We start from the raw sequence: 20,574 nt of genomic DNA, 5'->3' as shown, positions 1-20,574 counted from the left end.
AGGTCAGATCTTTTATATATATATAGACAGATAGATAGATAGATATTTTTTTTAGAAGGTAGAGCTGGTAGGATCTGCTACTAAATTATATGTCGGTTTTGAGAAGAAGAGAGGAATCAAGGATAAATCCAAGATTTTTTGTCCTGGACAACTGAGAAGTTGGGGAATACTAACAAGGTGGAGAAGACCAGGTCCAGAGTTAGTTTCATTAAGTTTGAAATGCCTATTTGGCATCCAAGTGGAAATACCAAGATGGTAATTGGATATATTTAACTCAAGTTCAGGAGAGAAGGCTGAGCTAAAGACATAAAATTTGAAGTCCTCAGCATATGGATGGTATCTGATGATCTTAGACAGGATCACTAAGGCAATGAGTGTCAACAGACAGGAGAATTCAAAGGACTGGGCAATCTTTGGGGCATTCTAAAACTAAGACATCAGGGGACATGAGAATTAATCAACAAAGATGCAAAAGTACTCGTTCAGGAAGAAAAACCACAGAAAAGTATGTTATGCTAGAAGCCAAGTGAAGAATGTGTATCAAGGAGGAGGAAGTGATCAGCTATGTCAAAGCACCTAACAGGTCATGTAAGATGAGGACTGAGAACCAACCACTGGATTTAGCATATGAAAGTCACTTGTGACCTTGGAAGGACAGTCTCAGTGGAGGCAATGGGTAGAGTATGAAAGCCTTACTGAATAGAATAAGAAAGAGTGTAAGGAGGACAACTGTCAACTATGAGTGTAAACAAGTCTAATGAGGAGTTTTTCTATAAAGCGGAACAGAAAACTAGAGTAGTAATTGGAGAGGGAAGTGGAGTCAAGAGGAGTTCCTTCTTAAGACAAGACAATAGCAACATGTTCGTATACTAAGCCAACAGAGAAAGGGAGAAATTAACAGTGCAGGGGAGAGAAAGGAAGAGCACAGGAGCCATGTCCTTGAGTGGCATAGGGAACTGATATCCAACACACAAGTGGAGGAGCTGGCCTTAGGTAGGAGCAGCAAGAGTAAGAAGAGGGAAGAGAGTCCATGAGCACAGATGAAAGTAGACTATGTGGATGGTGCGAACATGTGAAGCTTCTCTTCCAATGAGTTCTATTTTCCAAGTAAAATAGGAAACTAGGAGGGGGATGAAGTGTTAGAAAACTGAGACTAGAGAGGTATGAAACGCTTGTTTGGGACAGGGAGGAGGGTAAGTTGCCCAGGAGCGCCACAGACTGCTTGAGGTTGGAGGTAGCGAGTTTACAGCACGCCTGCTCGGTGCAGGTGTGTGCTCTCCAGCCGCGTTAACTGTGCAGAGGCGGGAGCAGAGTAGCGGAGAGCTAGATGCGACCAAGGTCAGGCTTTCATCCAGTGAGGAGGACAAAATAAGAGGAGGGTAAGAGAGTTGATGTGTGCAAGGATGATGATAAAGACTACCCATAAAAGAGAAGCTCTGCAAGGAGGGAGACAGGGACCTGAGGGGGATGAAAACCAGTGAAAAGGTGGTGTGGTCAATGGCTTGTAGGTTTCATGGAATCAAAGGACTGCTAGAATTAGGATCCCAGATGAAGAAAGCTGGACATATAGGAGGTAGTGGTCAGAGAGAGGGAGACCTAAAGTTAGGGTCGTGGAGGAGCTGCAGTTACTGGGAATAACTAAGAGAATGAATGGTTGAGTTGGAGTTGAGGATAAGGTCACTGGAAAAGATGGCGTCAAGGAAATGAGAGGGCAGGGTAATGGAAGGGACATCTTCTTGGGTACTGAAACCACCAATAACAACAGCAGTTAATGTTGGGAGAGCGACAGTAAGACAGAAGCTAAAATCTTCAAGGAAGGTGACAGAGTAACCAGAGATGAGTAAGTGACCAATGTAAGGAAAAGTGGATTCAGCCTGTTAGTTTCTCTCTCTGAGTCTCAGTTTTCTTGCTTGTGAGCTGGAAATGCTGACAGTCCTTCTAACATGAGGTTTTTATACGGATTAAGTAAGATGATGGAGGTAGAACAGCTGTCACCCACTGGGCCTGGCAGACTTCAGTGTGCAGGACTATGGAATTATTTGTAAAAGGGCACCTGTGAAGTCTTAGGTATATGTCTCATCTTTCCAACTCAAGTTGAGGAGTGTGGCTCAAAGGCTCGCTGAGCTCAGGGTTGACCCATTTCTCCTAATCATCACAACTCCGCAGAGATGTGCGCCCATGGCTCTCTCTGGGAGGCCTGGGCCTGGCATGACCCTCACGTCTGCATCTATCCCATGTCCCATCTACCCATGTCCATGTCATCTCTGTCTTCCTGGCAGGCCCAGGCCTGCCTCCTCCAGCCATCTGCAGACACCAGGCATGTTGCCTTCCAGACTGATACAGAAGGCAAAAAGCAAACCAGCCGTTTTGGTTGCTCTGGTGTGTCTCCCTTTTTTATGGCCCGGCTAGCTGAAAGAGCCCAGGGAAGTGAAAGTCTCTAATGAGGTGGTACCTTCTGTTCTGAACTGTACTGAACCCAGAAATGCGCAGAGGCTCTGGGACGGCACAGCCTGACTTGCCCGTGACAGTCTGCCTGAGCTGAGCGCCATTTTTCTACCCAGCATTTCCAAAACACCCTGCTTACCCCTAAATGATATATAGAAATGAAGGGTAGCCACTCTTGTCTGAAAACATTTTCTTGACCCTTTTCCTTTCAGCAAACAAACATTTATCAACACTTACTTCTTTCTCTAACGTAAAGGGACATTTTGAAGCAGCAGTGCTGCAAGGAGAAACGAATCATTCATTTAGAAAAATTGTTGAGCTTCTGCAGTGTTTCAGCCTCCCATCTATGTGCTGAGGAATCCAGGTTCTGGAAAAGCATAACTGCACTCCTATCTACCAACTACTATTTACCACTCTCAGGGCTTTCGACATTGATTAACACTGAAAGTGACATTTGGTTCTTGTGCTGCTTCTGAATAGACTTGTTTCAACTAAGAAACCAATAAGGAAGCCTTTAGGGGAGAATATTTTGGGGGCGTAGTGGTTTGAAGGTGACATGAAACATTCTTTTGTCCAACATTTCCGATCATTATCTGGAATTGAAGCAGTGTGTTTTAGGGGAGAGAGAAGTTGGCATGTCACTAGGAAAGGCAGTCAGCCTCTGAAAGATAATTTAGAAACGTATGCCTAGGGAGGAGATGAGAGAAACCCAGAGGCAACTCATTAAAAAAAACAAAACAAAACAAAAAGGAGGTCAAGGTCTGAAAATGATTATTCAACAGGCAAGTAATTTAAGGTGTCATGATTCGCTGTACAAAAGGATCTGTGGTAGGAAAGGATTCTGTTAGATTTAAATTACATTTGATTTTTAAATTTATAATTTACAAGCAGATTTTCCAGCACGTTAAAAGAAAGCACACCTGTGTACATTTTCCCCCCAAATTTAGCATATCAGCCGTATCTTTCCAGTAAGCTTCCTGCGTAGAGCAGTTGCCATTACAGATCGGTAGTAAATGATTTAAGTGATATTTCCATCAGCCTTAAAAGTGCATTTCCTTATCACTCCTCCCTCAGATTTGGCTCAAAATTAGGCAAGGAGAACTGCTGCTTTCAAAGAGCTCAGGGTGGGCTTTGGCAGACTTCAGAATTACTTAGAGAACGAGGTTAAAAGATTCCTGGGCCTCATCGCCAGGAATTCTAAGTCAGTAAGTCTGCAACAGGGCCTGGAAATCATAGTTATAGCATGCACCCAAGGTAACTCTGATAGAGGTGGCTGAGGAGCACACCTTGACGAATCTTGGCTTAGAGAAGATGCCCTCTAGATTGTTGTGTCAAGAGAAGTTGCCCTGCCTTCTGGATCCAGCATACCCTCTGGTTCCAACGCTCTCTAAGCTCGCGCTTGGTGCACAGCTTTCCTGAGCGACACTGCTATGCTAGGCAAGCCCACCTGTGGGGCTCAGTGTGACACACCCCTGATTTCTCTTTATTCTGTTAGAACGATTACAGGAAGTTATCTATGCAATGCAAGGATTTTGTGGTGGGCGTGCTGGACCTGTGCCGAGACACAGAAGAGGTGGAAGCGATTTTAAATGGTGATGTGAACTTCCAAGTCTGGTCCGACCACCACCGTCCAAGTCTGAGCCGGATCAAACTCGCCATTAAATACGAAGTCAAGAAGGTAAGCTTCCCCACCGCCCCCGGCCTTCCCAGCTCCAGGGCTGCTGGCCTACCTTTGTGTTCTTGCTTGTTTTCTGTTCCCACAAGGGGATGGTAACAACACTGAGTACCCGACTTGCCTCTAGACAGGGAACTTCCAGACTTGCAGGACTGCTCAGAGCTCCTTCCTTCACCCCCAGCCCACCAGGAGAGAGAGATGAATCATGACAGTTACTCCGTGAACAGGCTTCAAGCCTGGAGAACAAAAGAGCAGATTCTCAACCTCCAAGCCACTAGCAAGGACAAGATTACAGTGAACGCTCCCATCAGCTAGCAGGCTGATTCCCAAGCTTTCATGAAAAACATATCACTCAGCTCTGTGAACAGCATTTATTGAGCTTTCCCTGTGTGCCTGGGGACTTGTGTAGAAAATGTCTTAGTGTAGAGGATTTGTGGGATCCATGGTTCTGGGAGGCTCAGAGGAATTTCACTCTCAAGGCTTATGAAAAGCTTTAATAGGAAGCATGACTAGACTTTCAAAAGAGTAAGTCCCAGCTCCTCAATCAACCTCAAGGTGTCTTTAATGGCCACCAGCACCCAGTAGCCCTCACACCCACAGTGGCTGGTCAGACTGAGTCCCTAAGGAGCAAAATTCAATTATGGTTCCACTTTGGATATACTCTGGATTCTTTAGAATCTGCTCTTATGTTAGACGACATCATTCATCCTGATGAAAACTGCAGAGCTCCAAAGATCCATATGCTTAAATACCAATGTGCTTTCCACATAAGCAAGATGGCTGATCAGTCTTTAAGGGTTTGGTTTTTATTCCAGCTCTTTTACAGGGTGACTACTGGGTGGGATTTCCAATGCCCCCAAGTTGGCCTCTTGGCATTTCTCCTCTTGTCTGATTATCTTAATTTGTGTAGGATGAACCATCCTTCAAGAAACCATGTATATCTGTGGTATTCATCTAGAGAGAGCTTCCAAGTTTGATAAAAATCTTCCTGTCCTTTTACTTTTAATAATAATCAAAAATTCTAGGAAAAATAGCTCTTTTCAAAGACTCTGAGTCCTGAAGATAAAATTGATAAATCATGGGAAATGTGGCCTTAGATTAATCTTCAGAAGCATAGAATTACAGGAGGGGAGGAGTCAGGCTGCAGTTTCAAGTATGTACAATCCTATTTACTTAGTGTAGGGAAACTCACTTTTTAGCTTATCTCAAGGACTCACTGAGGCGCTTCAGCAAAGCACAGCAATCCCTTCCTAAAGGTGCTGAGATATCCATGATCTTGGGGTTCAAAGAAACCCTGCGGAAGAGACTGCTTGGTAATGAATGGTAACAAGCCTGAGTTTCTAGCATTTCCTTCCTTCCCCAAGCCACAGTATTCTCCTGCTTCCCAACACAGGGTGAAAGGTGAAGATGTATTTGACACCCCAAAGAAAAGACGATGTTTGGCATTTGCAGATTTACGTTCACAGTTTCGGCTATTCACAAGCAATTCCAACAGCCCATGAAAATGCAAGCATTCACCATTCTTCTGAAACATAAATCCAACTGAGCAACACAGTCACTGAGGGTAAATCACTGAGCAAGTCCAGAGTTTGGCTACCACTTCAGAGCCTATATGTTCCTTCTCATTGTCAACTACCAAGTACAAAACAGCCCTGGCGATGGATGAGAAGAAAAAGTGGAAACACTCTATGAACATGACGGCTTTGGTCAGAATAAAGAGGTTTTGTGAGGGAAATTATTTACTCTAGTGGTATTTGCTAATTAGGAGAATCGTAAAGGTCTCAAGAAACACTCATCATGAATGTCAAGTGTCTGCTGCAATCCATATGTAGGAAGATGATAAATGACCTGCATAAAATGTCAGCCTTGCTCATTTCAAAAATCTCCAATAGGTAATTCTCTCAAACCACATATGCCATCACAGAGAGCAGACTCACAGCTTTCCTTGACATTTATTCTATCGTGAATTACCAGCGAAAATACAAAATATTTTAAAATCTTATTGATATTATAATGAGATTTCATTTTTAATTTATGAACTTAATTTATGAATGCTTGCATGAGCACAATCTAACCCTGGGTCTTTTAATTATGAAACAACTAGCACCAAGGCTTATTTACACCGGACATATATATGTGTCATAAGGCTGGAATATAAAACCATAAAACAATTCCTAAGGCTCTGCCACATATCAAATCAAACCATTAATTCAGTGATTAAAACAAACTAGTTGTTCTTGGCAGTTCCATGAGCTGCTAATAGGTGACCTTAAAAAAAGTTTTTGTGTTCAAATAAATTTAGAGATCTTGAGTTAAGCAGAGTCAAAAAGATTTCTTCCCTTAAAGACATTATAGAACCTTGATCACGCATTGCTACTCTAAAAGAAGAAGGGTACAATGTGTATTACTTGACCACAGAACTCCCTTTCTCATGGAGCATCTGGTAAAACTAGCTTTCCATGTAACAGTATCTGGGAAACTCTACTACAGGATCAGCCTTTATATTTATGAAATGCATAGATCTGAGTGAAATGGGTACCACTCTGTGGCTGGTACTGCACCCCAGATCATGTCCTTCATTTGTATGTTTGCCTCTCTTTGGTCTGGTCCTCTGGCTGCCTCAGCCATAATGTCAGCCTCTGTTACATAAAGACGATTACCCCACCATGGCACAAGGGACCACCTGGTAAAGAGGAAGGAATGATGAAGGGGATGTCAGGAGATTTCTAGCATGATTCTTACATTTAATGACCACATGGTCTTGGAAAAGTCTTTGAAGCTCTATGGGCCTCATTCCCCTTCTGAAAAATAGGCATATACGCTTTTGCTTCACAGGGTTTCTGTGAACTTTCAAATGAACTGATATGAGGGTAAATGCTTTGGAAACTGAAAAGGTCTCTACAGCTCCATAGGAAAGCATCATCACTGTCATTCAGTAATGCTATGCTCCCCCTTCCTTGGGACTAGACGGGTCCTTTTATCCCCAGAGATATTCCCTAGCTTGTCCTTTGTTATCTTCCCAGAGAATGCTAGAAATGTCCCCCTGGGTAAGGACATCATCCCTATAGCCTAAAACTCCTCCCCCAATGACCAAAAGGCCTTGTGAGGATATGGCTGTTCTCCATGACTTCTGCCTTAATTAATAGGGTGACTCAGCCTTCCCACTGTGTTTGGAAGGCAGTGTTGGAGAAGTGGCTAAGAAGGTACCCTTAAAAGTTAATCACGGTCCAACCACTTATTAATGGGGTCACTTAAGCAAGTCACTTAGCCTCTCTGTGTCTCACTTCCCTCATCTATAAAGCTTGGTTAATAATGCCTACTTTATTGAATTGTTATAAGAATCAAATGGAATAAAGCACGTGTGCCTCAAATAGCCCCAGGCCTCACCAGCCTGTGGGTATAAATGAGGCAGTATTAATACACACATTGCACTGGCTTAGAGTCAGTGTTCACATTACTTAAGACATTTCTGTTATCCACCTCAGTCCCCCTAAGCCTTTACAGGCCACAGTCCCTTCAGAAGCCAAGCATGCCTCATGAAGAAGCAAGGATGCTTCTTCCCCATACTGAGTCACAGCTAAGCCCAGAAGCAACTCTACCTATGCTTCACAGATAAAGAAAACAATCCCTCCAGCTTTGGCCTACAGCCCCAGTATATATACAGGCCTTGGACTTCTCCCCCAGGGCCAACCTGAGTGAACAGACATCTTGCAGACTCCTCCATTTCTAGCTCTGTCTCCAGAGAACATGCATAAATATCCTTCTTAAAGACTCTCCCCTCCCCCTGCATATCAACTCTAAATAAATGCTTGGGGACTCTGAGTCACACCAACTGGGAAGACCTAACCAGTCTGTGATTCATTCAGGTTCAGCTGGCCCAGTCTGCACCCATAAAGAAAGATCAGTGCAGTGTCTGGCACATGGTCATTGCTGACTGACTGGTTACAGCGACAAGATGCTTCGTGCCCTTTTCAACTTGTCTAACTGAAGACTCACATCGGAGCCCTTCACTCTCATCCCTTCCTCTCTCTCCTCTTTATCGCTTCTTCATTTCTAGGCTTACAGTGGGGCTATTTTCCTTTCTCTCCCCTATGTCATCTCTTCCTCCTTCCTGACTTCAGGTCGGCCTTAATGGGGATTAGGTGCATCTCCATTCACTGAAAGAACTTTGTGGGCGTGTGTCCTCCAGGTTCAAAGCGCCAAAGGACAGTGAGACAGGAGACCTGGAAGGTCCTATTTTCTACAATAGAAGCCTTAACTCCAGCTGTAGAGGAGATGGAGGCCCCTCTGGACATAATTAAGCCAAGGTCTGCTACCAAAAAACATGGGAACACGTGAATATTTTGTCCAAAATTATATCACTGTCATTGCAGAAAGCATGTCTATTATTAGGCAATGTCACCAATAAGGGTGGTTAGTTTAATCTGACAAGTTGTTTTAGCCATGGCCTGTAAGCCCTACAGTCACTGATCAGCCTGCAGGGGGTCCTGAGGAAAGTAAGACACAGTCTTGCCCTCAGAGAGCCATCAGTGTGGTGGGTAAGGTGCAGACAGACAGGCTCTGACCACAGCAGCAACAGCCTCTGCACTTTGCTAGCTGAGCAAAGGAGAGTTCATAGCAGTTGCCTCTTTCAGACTCCAGGTGGCCCCCAGTTCTAGCGTCTTGACATGTGGCTTGATTTGGAGGATGCAATTATGGTACCAGCTATCTTTCCTTCCAGCTGATGAGACCCACCCACTCTCCTCAAGACGCAGCACCACTCAGCAGAGCCTTCCAGATCCCAGAATTTCAGAGGTGCCCTTTCCTGACTCTGCCAAACCCCTGGGTGATTCCTGGACCAGAAAGCTAGTATCACATGAAATCAAGACCTGGGACAAGACCACGGGAGGGGGAAGGATGCAGGCGGAACCCTCACTAGCCCTACTTAGTAACACAGCTCCCTTTTTCTTCACACTGCTGTACTCAGGAAATAATATCCCCTGTGATTTTCATTCACTGGCTGACTCATCATTTAACTAACATTCACTGATGTCTACTACATCACCAGCTCTGTGTTCAGCACTGGAGAGACTGAGAAGACCCAGGCCTTGTCCTTGAGGGGGGTTCATGTAGCACTGGAGAGAGATGTGTGAACAAAGGGTCACAATCCTGTCTGAGCAAGGCAAACAGGAATGGGAAGGGGGCAGCACGGGGGGTCAGAGGAAGCACTGACCAGCTCAGTCTAGACCTCAGGAAATGCTTCCCAGAAGTGGAAATGCTTGAGGTGGGGCTTAAAGGATGAGAGGTTCTGGAAGGGATGGCAATTCAGGTAGAGAGAGGTTAAAGTTAAAAAGCCACAGGTATCTTAGGAAGAGTGGCACGCTTAGGAAAGGAACATGTTTAGAGGGGGTGTGGCTGAGGCTGTGCTATTGTGGGAAAGAAACAAACTGGAGAGTTTGTCAGCACATCCTTGAGGGTATCATGTGTCACGCACAAGGAACTTGGACCTTATCCTGCCAGCACTATCCAATAGAATGTTCTATGATGATGGAAATGCTCTGTTTTCTACCATCTAATATGGTAGCCACTAGCCTCATATGGTTAATGAGCACTTGAAATGCAGTTAATGTAATTATGAATCTGAATTCTTAATTTTTTAATTAATTAAAATTTCAATAGGCACATGTGGCCAGTGGTTACTAAACTGGACGGTATGACTATATATCCTCACTCACGCATTTAACACGCTTTCTCTGAGTGACTACAAAGTATGCCGTGCTAATCACTGGGGATGTGGTAGTGAATAAAAATGACGTGATATGAACCATGGTGGGGAAGATGGATATTAATCAGAACATCACACCAATAAATTGTAATGTTCCAACTGAAGTCAGTGTTATGAAGCAGAAAAACATGGTATTACAACTTCTAAAGGCAGATATGACCTAATTGGGGAGGTCAATAAAGGCTTCTCGGAAGAACTCAACGCTTGCTCTGAGAAAAGTTAGCCAGAGGTGGGGAGGGCATTTCTGGCAGGAAGAAACATGTTCAAAGCTGTACAAAGGCCCTGTGGTGAGAAGAAATACAGCCTATAAGAGGAACTGAAAGAATGTGAATGTGGCAGAGTCAGAAGGCATGAGGAAGAGTGGGGTGTGGGATGGGTCTAAAGAGGCACACAGGAACCAGACCACACAGGAACCAGAGGCTTGTAGACCATGCTAAAGGATTTCGTTTTTGTTCTTTTTTAAGGAACAATAGGAAGCCATCAGAGGAATTTAATCAGGGGTGGTTTTCTCAGGATAGAAAGCCTCTGAGAAAGGCTGAAAAGCAAAAAGGGTGGGTATGGGGCTTCCCTGGTGGCGCAGTGGTTGCGAGTCCGCCTGCCAATGCAGGGGACACGGGTTCGTGCCCCGGTCCGGGAGGATCCCACATGCCCCGGAGCGGCTGGGCCCGTGAGCCATGGCCGCTGAGCCTGCGCGTCCGGAGCCTGTGCTCCGCAACGGGAGAGGGCACAACAGTGAGAGGCCTGCGTACCGAAGAAAAAAAAAAAAAAAAAAAAGGGTCAGTATGGATGCAGCAATATTGTTGAGCAAAAGGGACAGACTATTAATCAAGGCAGGTGAAGTCAAGCTGCGTTAACAAGCAAAACCAAAGTTGTATTGGCTTTTAACACACACACACACACACACACACACACACACACACAAATGTTTATTTATTGCTCATCCTATTTCCATCTTGCAACAGAATTCAGAGGAATTCACTCAGGAACCCAGGCTGATAGAAATGCCACCATCTCAAATGTTTCCACCCTGCCAAAGGGAAATCCAGCCCTGGAGAGTCTCACATCAGCAATTAAATGCTTTCACCTGGAAGTGACACACATTGTTTCTGCTTACAACTCACTGTCAACAATTAGTCACATCACCCACCCCACCACAAAAGGGGCCAGGAAGTGCTGAATAATCCTGCCATGTGTTTGAAAGGAGAAAAAAAAAAATGGAGCTATTTGGTAAATAGCACTAATGACCACCAACAGGAAAAAAAGTTGAGGAAATTAATATTAAAAGCATCAACGTCTCTATAAATCGGAAGCAGAATCACCCTCTGAGGTAGAAGGCAGCCTGAAAAAATTTTCTTTAAAAAGGTTTGAGAAAAGTTCTGTGGGAGATGGGAGGAGAGAGAGCTGAACAGTAGACCCAATAGCCCAGCCAATACTAGAGACTGTAAATTCTTTGCAACAGCCTGTGCTCTTAACAAAAATGGAAAATCTCTACAAAAACTGGTAACATACCAAGTCAGTGTCCTCCATGAACCTCAATTCCCTGCTGTGAACTTCATTTCAAGATTCCTTCATAGAGATGGAGCCCAGAAGTGCACAAAATGTGCCCACAGAGGAGAATACCAAGGAGGGAGGGGCAACCTTAGAGGGGAGGGGTGTGGGGGGAACATTCCCCCAGCATCACCACCCTGTCTAAAGCTGGGCCAGGGCCTCTAACAACAGCATAAGTCTGTTTGTTTGTTCTTTCCTCCAAAAATCACCATCTTGTGCACATTTTACAGTCATGCCATAAGTTGGCCCATTTTTCTACCTGGAAAAACTCGCATAAGAAGAAAACAGAACGTGTCGTGTAGCAATTTATAGTGTCATGGCCAGGAGCATGCCGGCTCACACTCTCCACTTACTAAATATGTGGCTTTAGTAACCTGTCTCAAGTCACTTAACCTGCTGGCCTGCAGGAGCCCCCTGGATAAGGCAGATGCTACTCCAACCCTCAAAAGCCTCCTGGCCTAAATCTGTGCTAAGAGAGACAACGAGGCTCAGCAGTAGATGCAGAACTGGCTGAAACCCCTCACCCTAGTGTGGTGACCACAGGTAGGGACACTAGAGACAGCAGCTGACCTCTCCTGGGGCTCTGCTTCATTTCCTCCGCCTGCAGAGAGCACAGGGCCAGCGAGCAAAGGGAATGTGGGGACACTGGGGCTTTCTAGAGGACGCCTGAGAGGCCAATCAGACGCTCACATGCTCTGAGCAGACATTCTCCCACTGTGTTTTCCTGCTGAGGCATCATTTCAACAGATGCTCAGAGTTAAGAAGACCAGAGCTGTCACAAACACAGTCTGGCTGGTCAGGCACTACCCCAAACTGTGCTGCAGGATGTCCAGGAGCTGCCAAACGCTGCTGGAATCCATCGGTATTGAAAGCATCAATCAGTGTCCTCTTCGGGGATTCCTCTCAGCACTTTCGTGGCCCCAGCTGGCACAAAAATGACCAACGTCCATTAATCTCTCGGCTCAGAGCGGCTATCTTTTGCCTAGGAAAAGTAGTCTTGTTTTTCTCAAGCAACAATCCTAAGAAGAACTAACGCAAGTATGTATGTACCCGTTTTCTGCCTGGAAAAACTCTCAGGAGAAGAAAAATAAAACCTGTTGGGCAGCAGCGTACTGTTATGGCTGGAAACCTGACTACATATGTGCAAATCCCAAGTCCTTCATTTACTAGATAGGTGGCTTTAGATAAGTTATTTCATCTCTGGGGCTCAGTTTTCTTATCTGTACGGTGGGGACAAACAATAGTACCTAATAAATGACAATCAATGTTTATTAACACATTATGTAGCTAGAACACAGTTAGTGCATAATGCTAGCTAATGGAAACTATATGCCATGTTGGTTTCACAAGCAGAAACTACCCTTAAGACAAAACCAGCCTTTTTCAACCTCAGCACTGTTGACATTTGGGGCCAGATAATTCTTTGCTGTGGGCACTGTCCTGTGCATTAGAGGATATTTAGCAACATCCCTGGCCTCTACGTACTAGGTGTCAGTAGCACCCTCCTCACAAGTTTTGTCAACCGAAAATGTCTCCAAGACACGGTCTCTAATGTCTCCACAGGAAGACGTGGAAACAAAATCATTCCCTGTTGAGAATCTCTGGGATAGTTTTCAGGATCTAGGCTATAACCCCTTAACTGTAAACCACTGAGGACAGGGATTGTAGTTCCCCAAGGATGCACTGCATCTGTCTAGACCAAACCCAACGTTAGATCGAAATCAAACTCAATGTATCTCTCTAGAACAAATTAAGTTCTCATACTTAGCTACATAAAGGAAACCACTTGGGAGCTTTGTAAAAAAAAAAAAAAAAAAAAAAAAAATGTCAGTACCCTACCCACAGAGCTTCTAATCCAATTCTCCTGTGTGGGAGCCCAGGGACTGTGTTTTTAAAAGGCTCTCTAATGATTCTAAATTTTGTAAAGACTGAGTTCCTGGCAGGTGGGACCTCTCCTCATTCATCTTGGTCTCTGAAGACTGAGAAATAGTACTCACCCTACACATCATATGCAGTCTCTATGGTGAGCAAATGAATAGACAGATGGGTGTAAAATGTGAAGCCACAGGCTTTAATGTACTCCAAACATCTGTAATTCCCCTCACGATCAAAAATCCATATAACAGAAATCAGATGATGTCCCAGGCTGGCCTGAGAGTATGGGGCCATCATCTCCATGCCCTCCATTGCCGACCTGTGTCCCTTTTGGGTTTGTGACTCTGGAAAAGAGCTCTTCCTGTGCAGAGATGCCGTAACAGTGGCTCTGGCCTGGCAGTCTTAGGGATGGAGGAGAGCCGCAGGTGGCTCTCAGTGTGGCCCCGCACGGCAGGGAGAGGCAATGGGGCCTCTGTCCTCCACAGGGGAGCTCGGCTCACTGAGTGTTCCACAGTGGGTCTCAGGAGTGCTCCTCCACTCACTGGCCTGAGCTGCTGACCTGGCCACCCCACCCCACCCCACCCCGCCTGGCTCAGCTTTAAGAGGGAAAAGCAGAGTGTCTGACGCCTCCTCTCTGCCCTTCCTCAGGCCTGCTGTTGAATCATCTGACACAATTTTCTCTAAAGAGCAAATACTACTGCACGTTTGCAAAAGAGATTTCACTTCCTCAAAGTCCACACGACCAGACAAAACAACTACTGCCTTTTTGGTTATTCTGCTGCCTTCTGTTCAGCTCTTTGAAATATAAATATTTGCATGGAAGGATAATCCTTTAAAGCATTTTTCTTCTTCTCGGTTATCATGTTTCCTAAGCTGTGTAGCCTTAGTTTACCTATCCTTATATCCATCATGTGATGCATTTGTTAAGGTATTCAGAGGCTGATTATCATTACATTCTGAGTTAGGGACTAACAAGAAGAGAGGAATTTGAGGAGCACTCAACGAAGGAACATAAGTCGCCACTGCCTCCAAGAAATAGACGCAAACCAAATGCATTTACTAGCCCAAAGTGGAAAGAACAAGAGTCATTTTCAAATTGTCACTTTTATCCCAGTCAAACAGATCTTAGAAATTATAGTCCCCCCAGCCCAAGGACCTGTAACTAACTCCAGCGATTAAGCTAAAGACCAACTACACATTTCCGTCTCATTATTTCTGTACTAAATGCTCACATATGGATTCAGAGTCTTAATGAGCATTTAATCTTTTATATATTCCTCCCATTATGTACCATAATGCATTATTCTTTTATTAACATTCATCTGCCTAAGGTCATCTACAAATTTCTTGATGGAAGAGGAGTCTTGTAAGTGTAATTGTGGATGAAAACCTTTGCTTAATAGAGATGCTTTAATTTATATAATGCAAGCCATAGTCCTGTCTTGCCTGGTTTACTACAGTAGCCTCCAACTGATCCATCTGCCTCTGACCTCACCCTCCCCTCCTCCTCACCAACACGCACAAGCAACAGTCAGGGAACTTTCTGAAACAGTCAGATCACATCAGCCTCCCACTTAAACCTTGCATCTGAAAGTGAACAAGAAAGGCACAGTGCCTGACTCCAGGAAGTTCTGAGGCTAGTGATCATCACTTCCAGAAGCAGAGTTGGAGACAAGGGTCCTTGTGCAAGTAAGAAGCCTGCAATGAAGGGGCAGATGCAGGACGAAGCAGGAGAAGCTAAGCTAAGGCGTGGTTTCAGTGAAGCCCTACTGAGTAGCACGGCAGACGTGTTGCCCTGTGACTCCCTCCCTCATCAGCCACTCTCTATCCCAGTGCCCTCTTCTGTAGCAAATATCATGCCATTTGTCTACTTGTTTACTGTCTATTTCCCTCAACACAGTAAGCTCTGTGGTGGTAGCTCACCACTGTATTCCTAACCTAGAGCAGACCCAGGCAAGCAGAAGATACTCAAAAATATTTACTGAATAAACGAATGACTGAGTGAATGAATGTACCATACCTGAGTTTTCCTCCAGTTTTCATTTTTCTCAAATACAACAAAATCCCACGTTCAAGGTGAGATGCATTCCTAAAAGCTTTTGAGGAAACTCAGGGTTCTCTTGAGAAACACAATGAGATAAATAGGAAATGAGTCCATGATGAGCTACTAGACATTAGGCATTGTTTGTCTCATTCTTAAAGTCCTACAACTACTGGCACAGAGTCCACGGAAACTCAGATCATGACTAATAGCCTTATTTTATTTAAAAATAAAGGTCATTTAAATACAAAATACCATTGTTTAATAAAATCAGTAGCAATTTGGCCAGCAAGTTGCATCCTGAAGAAATTACAAATCAATTAATCTTTTTTTTTTTGCTGTACACGGGCCTCTCACTGTTGTGGTCTCTCCCACTGAGGAGCATAGGCTCCAGACACGCAGGCTCAGCGGCCATGGCCCACGGGCCCAGCCGCTCCCCGGCACATGGGATCTTCCCGGATCGGGGCACGAACCCGCGTCCCCTGCATCGGCAGGCGGACTCTCAACCACTGCGCCACCAGGGAAGCCCCAATTAATCTTTTCATATGTATTTATTACTCCAAAATAAAACCATTGGATACATCATCATCTGACTGCTTTGCTTGCTTCCCCTCTGATAGGTGTTAGCTCTTCCTGAACAGGCCGACTTGCAAGCTTGAAGGAGGGAATAATCATGTGACACCTATTATCAGCTAAATCTGTAGATACTAAAAGACCTAGCCCCTAGGAGATGTGGTACATATATACAATGCAATATTACTCAGCCATAAAAAGGAACGAAATTGGGTCATTTGTAGAGACGCGGATGGATCTAGAGACTGTCATACTGAGTGAAGTAAGTCAGAAAGAGAAAAACAAATATCGTATATTAACGCATATATGTGGAACCTAGAAAAATGGTACAGATAAACCGGTTTGCAGGGCAGAAATAGACACAGATGTAGAGAACAAATGTATAGACACCAAGCGGGGAAAGTGGCGGGGGAGGGGGGCGCCTGTGATGAATTGGGAGATTCGGACTGACATGTATACACTAATATGTATAAAATGGATAACTAATAAGAACCTGCTATAAAAAAAATTTTTTAATAAATAAATAAAATAAAAGACCTAGCCCCTGCCATCAGAAGCTTACATCCTACAGGGCTACACACTTCTGACTCCAGCCCTCTGTCTAACAAGGAAAGGAAAGATTAATTTAGACAAAAAATGATGTTGGAAACCCTCAGGGAGGCAGAATAGGTAGCTTCTGAGTCAGACCTTGAAAGGTGGGTCAGAGCACCAAAGAAAAGGGGATTCCAGATGGAGAAAACAGTGGGGCAAAGCACAAAGCTGTGTTAATGTTTGGAGAATCAGAGGTGGTCAGGGTAAGGACACATGGGAAGAAAGGCTGGGGTGAAGGGGACAAAAATGAGCAGGGCGGGGGAGCGGTGGGCGTTGTTCAGGAGACTGGGCTTGAAGGAAATACGACCTGCTGGGGAAGCAGGGCCAGCTCTGATGGGCTGTGAAGAAGCCATGCTGAAGTGTTCTGCCTTCATTCCGTAACAGAAAGGGAATCCTTGAGTTGTCTTTGCAGTTTACCTTGATAATCTTACTTATTGTACAAATAGCATTTTAACAATAAGAAAAATATTTAAAAGGAAAGGAACAGACTACATTCATATGCCTCATATGTCAGTTGCTTTCATTTGTTTAACATTCTTCCCATTCTTTCCCATAGTAGGCATGTATTTATAATACATACTTATAGGGTAACTAATTTTGTGGTTGGATTTACCAAGCATTACAAAATAAACAGTTTCCTATAATTATCATGTTTATGTCAGCATAACATTGATGTACCATTGTTTATATTTTCTCTACTGGTAAACATTCACTTTTTTTTTTAACATCTTTATTGGAGTATAATTGCTTTACAATGATGTGTTTCTGCTGTATAACAAAGTGAATCAGCTATACATATACATATATCCCCATATCTCCTCCCTCTTGTGTCTCCCTCCCACCCTCCCTATCCCACCCCTCTAGGTGACCACAAAGCACCGAGCTGATCTCCCTGTGCTATGCGGCTACTTCCCACTAGCTATACATTCCCTTGTCATTATTTATATTTTACTATCATCTCCATACATGTCACTTTCTTTCCTTCTTTTCTGTTATTTCCTAAAATTGGATTTCTGACAGTGAGGCTACCGGGTCAAAGGACATAAATATTTGTGAAACACACTGAAAAATTATTTTCCCAAAGGGCAATACTACTTCTTAATGTCAACAGTATTATACAACTAAACTCGTTTCATCAATACTTTGCAAGCATGAAGTATTATTAGGATTTTTTCCTCTAATTTAAGAGATGTAAAATACTGTCCTATGCAAATTTTAAAATTCATTCCCCTGGTCACTAGGCAGATAAGCATTTCCTATGTGAACTCCCCCTGCCCACAGCCACTCACTACACCACGCCACCAGTATCCTTTAGCATTTCCATACTGGACCCTTCATCTTCTCCGTGTTGACGTGTATGGCTCTTGTGCAACACAGAGACTTCTACACGTGTGTGGCCAAGTCAATGATACGTCAGGACTGTAGGGAGCAAGACGTGATGGTGTATACGAGATGGGGACTACCTAAGATGCTTTTAGATGAACCAGGGGGAGGTGATGGGGGCCTAAATAAAGTAAGGTGGTAGCTATGACCAAGAAAGGAAGGAATCTGTGTAACTGCTCTTTTGGAGGTAAAAAACAGGACTTTGTAACCCAGGGCACAAGTTTAACTTAGAAGCTTCTGTGGGAGTCTGGCCTACCATAGGATAAATTGCTTTACTCAGATTCTAAGTTGCCCTAACAGAGATTTCATTTAGGTGAGGGATGAAATTGGAGGCTATTTAGGAGCTCGGAGGACTTTGCAGTAGGATGGGGTACCTCAGAGCCCTGGGCCCACATGGATGGAGGGAAGGACTGGGCAGAGGACAGGGAAAAAAGAATCAGGACTCAGAAGACAAGGAGAGAAGATGCTCAGAAAGAAGGCACGTAGAGGGCTTCCCTGGTGGCGCAGTGTTTGAGAGACTGCCTGCTGATGCAGGGGACGCAGGTTCATGCCCCGGTCCGGGAAGATCCCACATGCCGCGGAGCGGCTGGGCCCGTGAGCCATGGCCGCTGAGCCTGTGCGTCCCGAGCCTGTGCTCCGCAATGGGACAGGCCACAACAGTGAGAGGCCCATGTACCGCAAAAAAAAAAAGAAGAAGGCACATAGAGTAGCTCTCTGGCATTGAATGCCAATCCTGTTCCTACTCGTCATTTGCATGCTGCATACTCACAGAAGCCTCAGTCATGTTTTCCCCATTTAAATGATGAAGGAACCAAGGCCCAGAGAGGGAGAGTAAGTCACTGAAAATTAGACAGCTGGTAAGAAGCAGGCAGGGACTTCAATCTGCATGCCTGGTCCCAAAGCCTCTGTTCTTAACTACCATACTGTGCTGAGACCCACAGGGCTAAGACCGGCTCTCTCTGCCTAGGAGGTTACCAGTGGGATCCCCAAAGAGTGGGGAGCACTCTTAAACATTAAAAGAAATTTTTTAATGTTTGCTAATTTGGAAGCTGCTTTCAGTGACCATCAGGCTGGCATTTAGTAAAATTAAGACCCATTAGGGAGGATTTATAAAAACAAAATTCCAACAACCAAATCCATTAGCACTAGTTACAAATCCTTAACTGATAACAGACCACTGCCCAGTGAAAACCGACAGGGTGGGAGACATATACATTACATATACATATACGTATATGCAGTGTTCTATTATAATTGTATATTCGTAAACAGTGTACACATATCCTAAAGGTTCTTTATGTGGTTGTTAAAGACTTCATCCTGAAATAATTGACTCCCGTCCAGATAATCAAAGAATGAATGTTTCTACTGAAAAACAGACCTTTCCACATGATGTGGAAAAAAACATTCTGTGTGGCGCAGTGGTTAGAATCATGAGCTGTGGAGTGAGACAGCCTGGGGTCACCCTGGCAAATCACTTAACCTTGCTCTTCCTTCATCTCGAAAGTAGGCGTAATAATACTTGCCTTATAAAGTTCCAGTACATAGTAAGTACTGTATAAATGTGGACTAGTATAGCACATTACAAATGTTATCTTTCAGGAGTTATTCTGATCTGTAGCAGGTACTAGTAATTAGGGAGCTGGCTACGTATTACCTGGTTGGCAGACAAGGCACAGCTCACTCCAAGTTGTTATACTCTATTACTAGAAAACAAATTATCTATTTCTAACCATAATCTGTTCTGTCAGAATTATTTTTATTATATTACTAAAATTTTACATATAGTATTATACATGTATATACAATATTAAGTTATATAATTAGTGAAGAAACAAGTATAACCAGTATGAATTTGATTCATGACTCTCAGGGGTAAGAAATCTCACATCTTAACTGCTACTTGGTATAGAAGAAACTCTGGAGTGAGAGTTCCTGGGTGGTTCACATCCTGGCTGTGTGATCTTAGACAAGTCACTTAGCCTGTCTATGCCTCAGTTTCCTCATTTGAAAAAAAAAAGTTAATCATCGTACCTATGTCACAGGATTATTGTGAGGATTAAATTAATCACTTAAAAATGTCTGGTGCATCATAAATGTTGGCTCTTATCATTTTTAAATTTTTCTAAATCATGTCAGATCTAACCCAGTGTCTCCTACACCCAGGTTGCCAGGAAATCCTGCCTCAGTCAGTCTAGGGCATCCTCCTCTGTGTCTTATCACAGTCCTGAAGACTCACCTGTATACCCAAAGAGGGCTCTTAGCCTGTGCCCTTCTCTTTGCAGACACCTGATACCCCTAAGACGCACTGATCACCTCCATCTGTCCACAAGCTGTGGCTCCATCTTATTCATTCAACAGATTGTTTTTTGAGCACTGTATCCCAGATACTATAGCAGGTGCTGGGAATATAATAATAAAAACAAAACAGACAAGAATCCCTGCCCTCATGGAGCTGCCAGTGAAGCAAGATCTCTTGGTCAGACTGATGCTGGGACCCTCTCCTGAACTTCCATTTAAAAAGCCTCTTGGGGGCTTCCCTGGTGGCGCAGCGGTTGAGGGTCCGCCTGCTGATGCAGGGGACACAGGTTCGTGCCCCGGTCCGGGAAGATCCCACATGCCGCGAAGCGGCTAGGCCCATGAGCCATGGCCGCTGGGCCTGCACGTCCAGAGCCTGTG

General features: G+C 44.2%; 1 protein-coding gene across 1 annotated transcript in view; it reads left to right on the top strand.

The window, feature by feature from the left end:
- The window catches only part of TRPC7 (transient receptor potential cation channel subfamily C member 7), a 142,278-nt gene that overhangs the window by 48,206 nt on the left and 73,498 nt on the right, over positions 1–20,574 (top strand). Inside the window, exon 3 of the mRNA XM_065873127.1 lies at positions 3,941–4,123. Within this exon, the coding sequence (XP_065729199.1) occupies positions 3,941–4,123 (183 nt within the window). The remainder of the gene's footprint in view (positions 1–3,940; positions 4,124–20,574) is intronic.

This window comes from Phocoena phocoena, chromosome 3 (assembly GCF_963924675.1).
Source record: "Phocoena phocoena chromosome 3, mPhoPho1.1, whole genome shotgun sequence".
NCBI lineage: Eukaryota > Metazoa > Chordata > Mammalia > Artiodactyla > Phocoenidae > Phocoena > Phocoena phocoena.
Note: the sequence above shows the minus strand (reverse complement) of the source record. Positions and strands in the feature narration are given on the sequence as shown.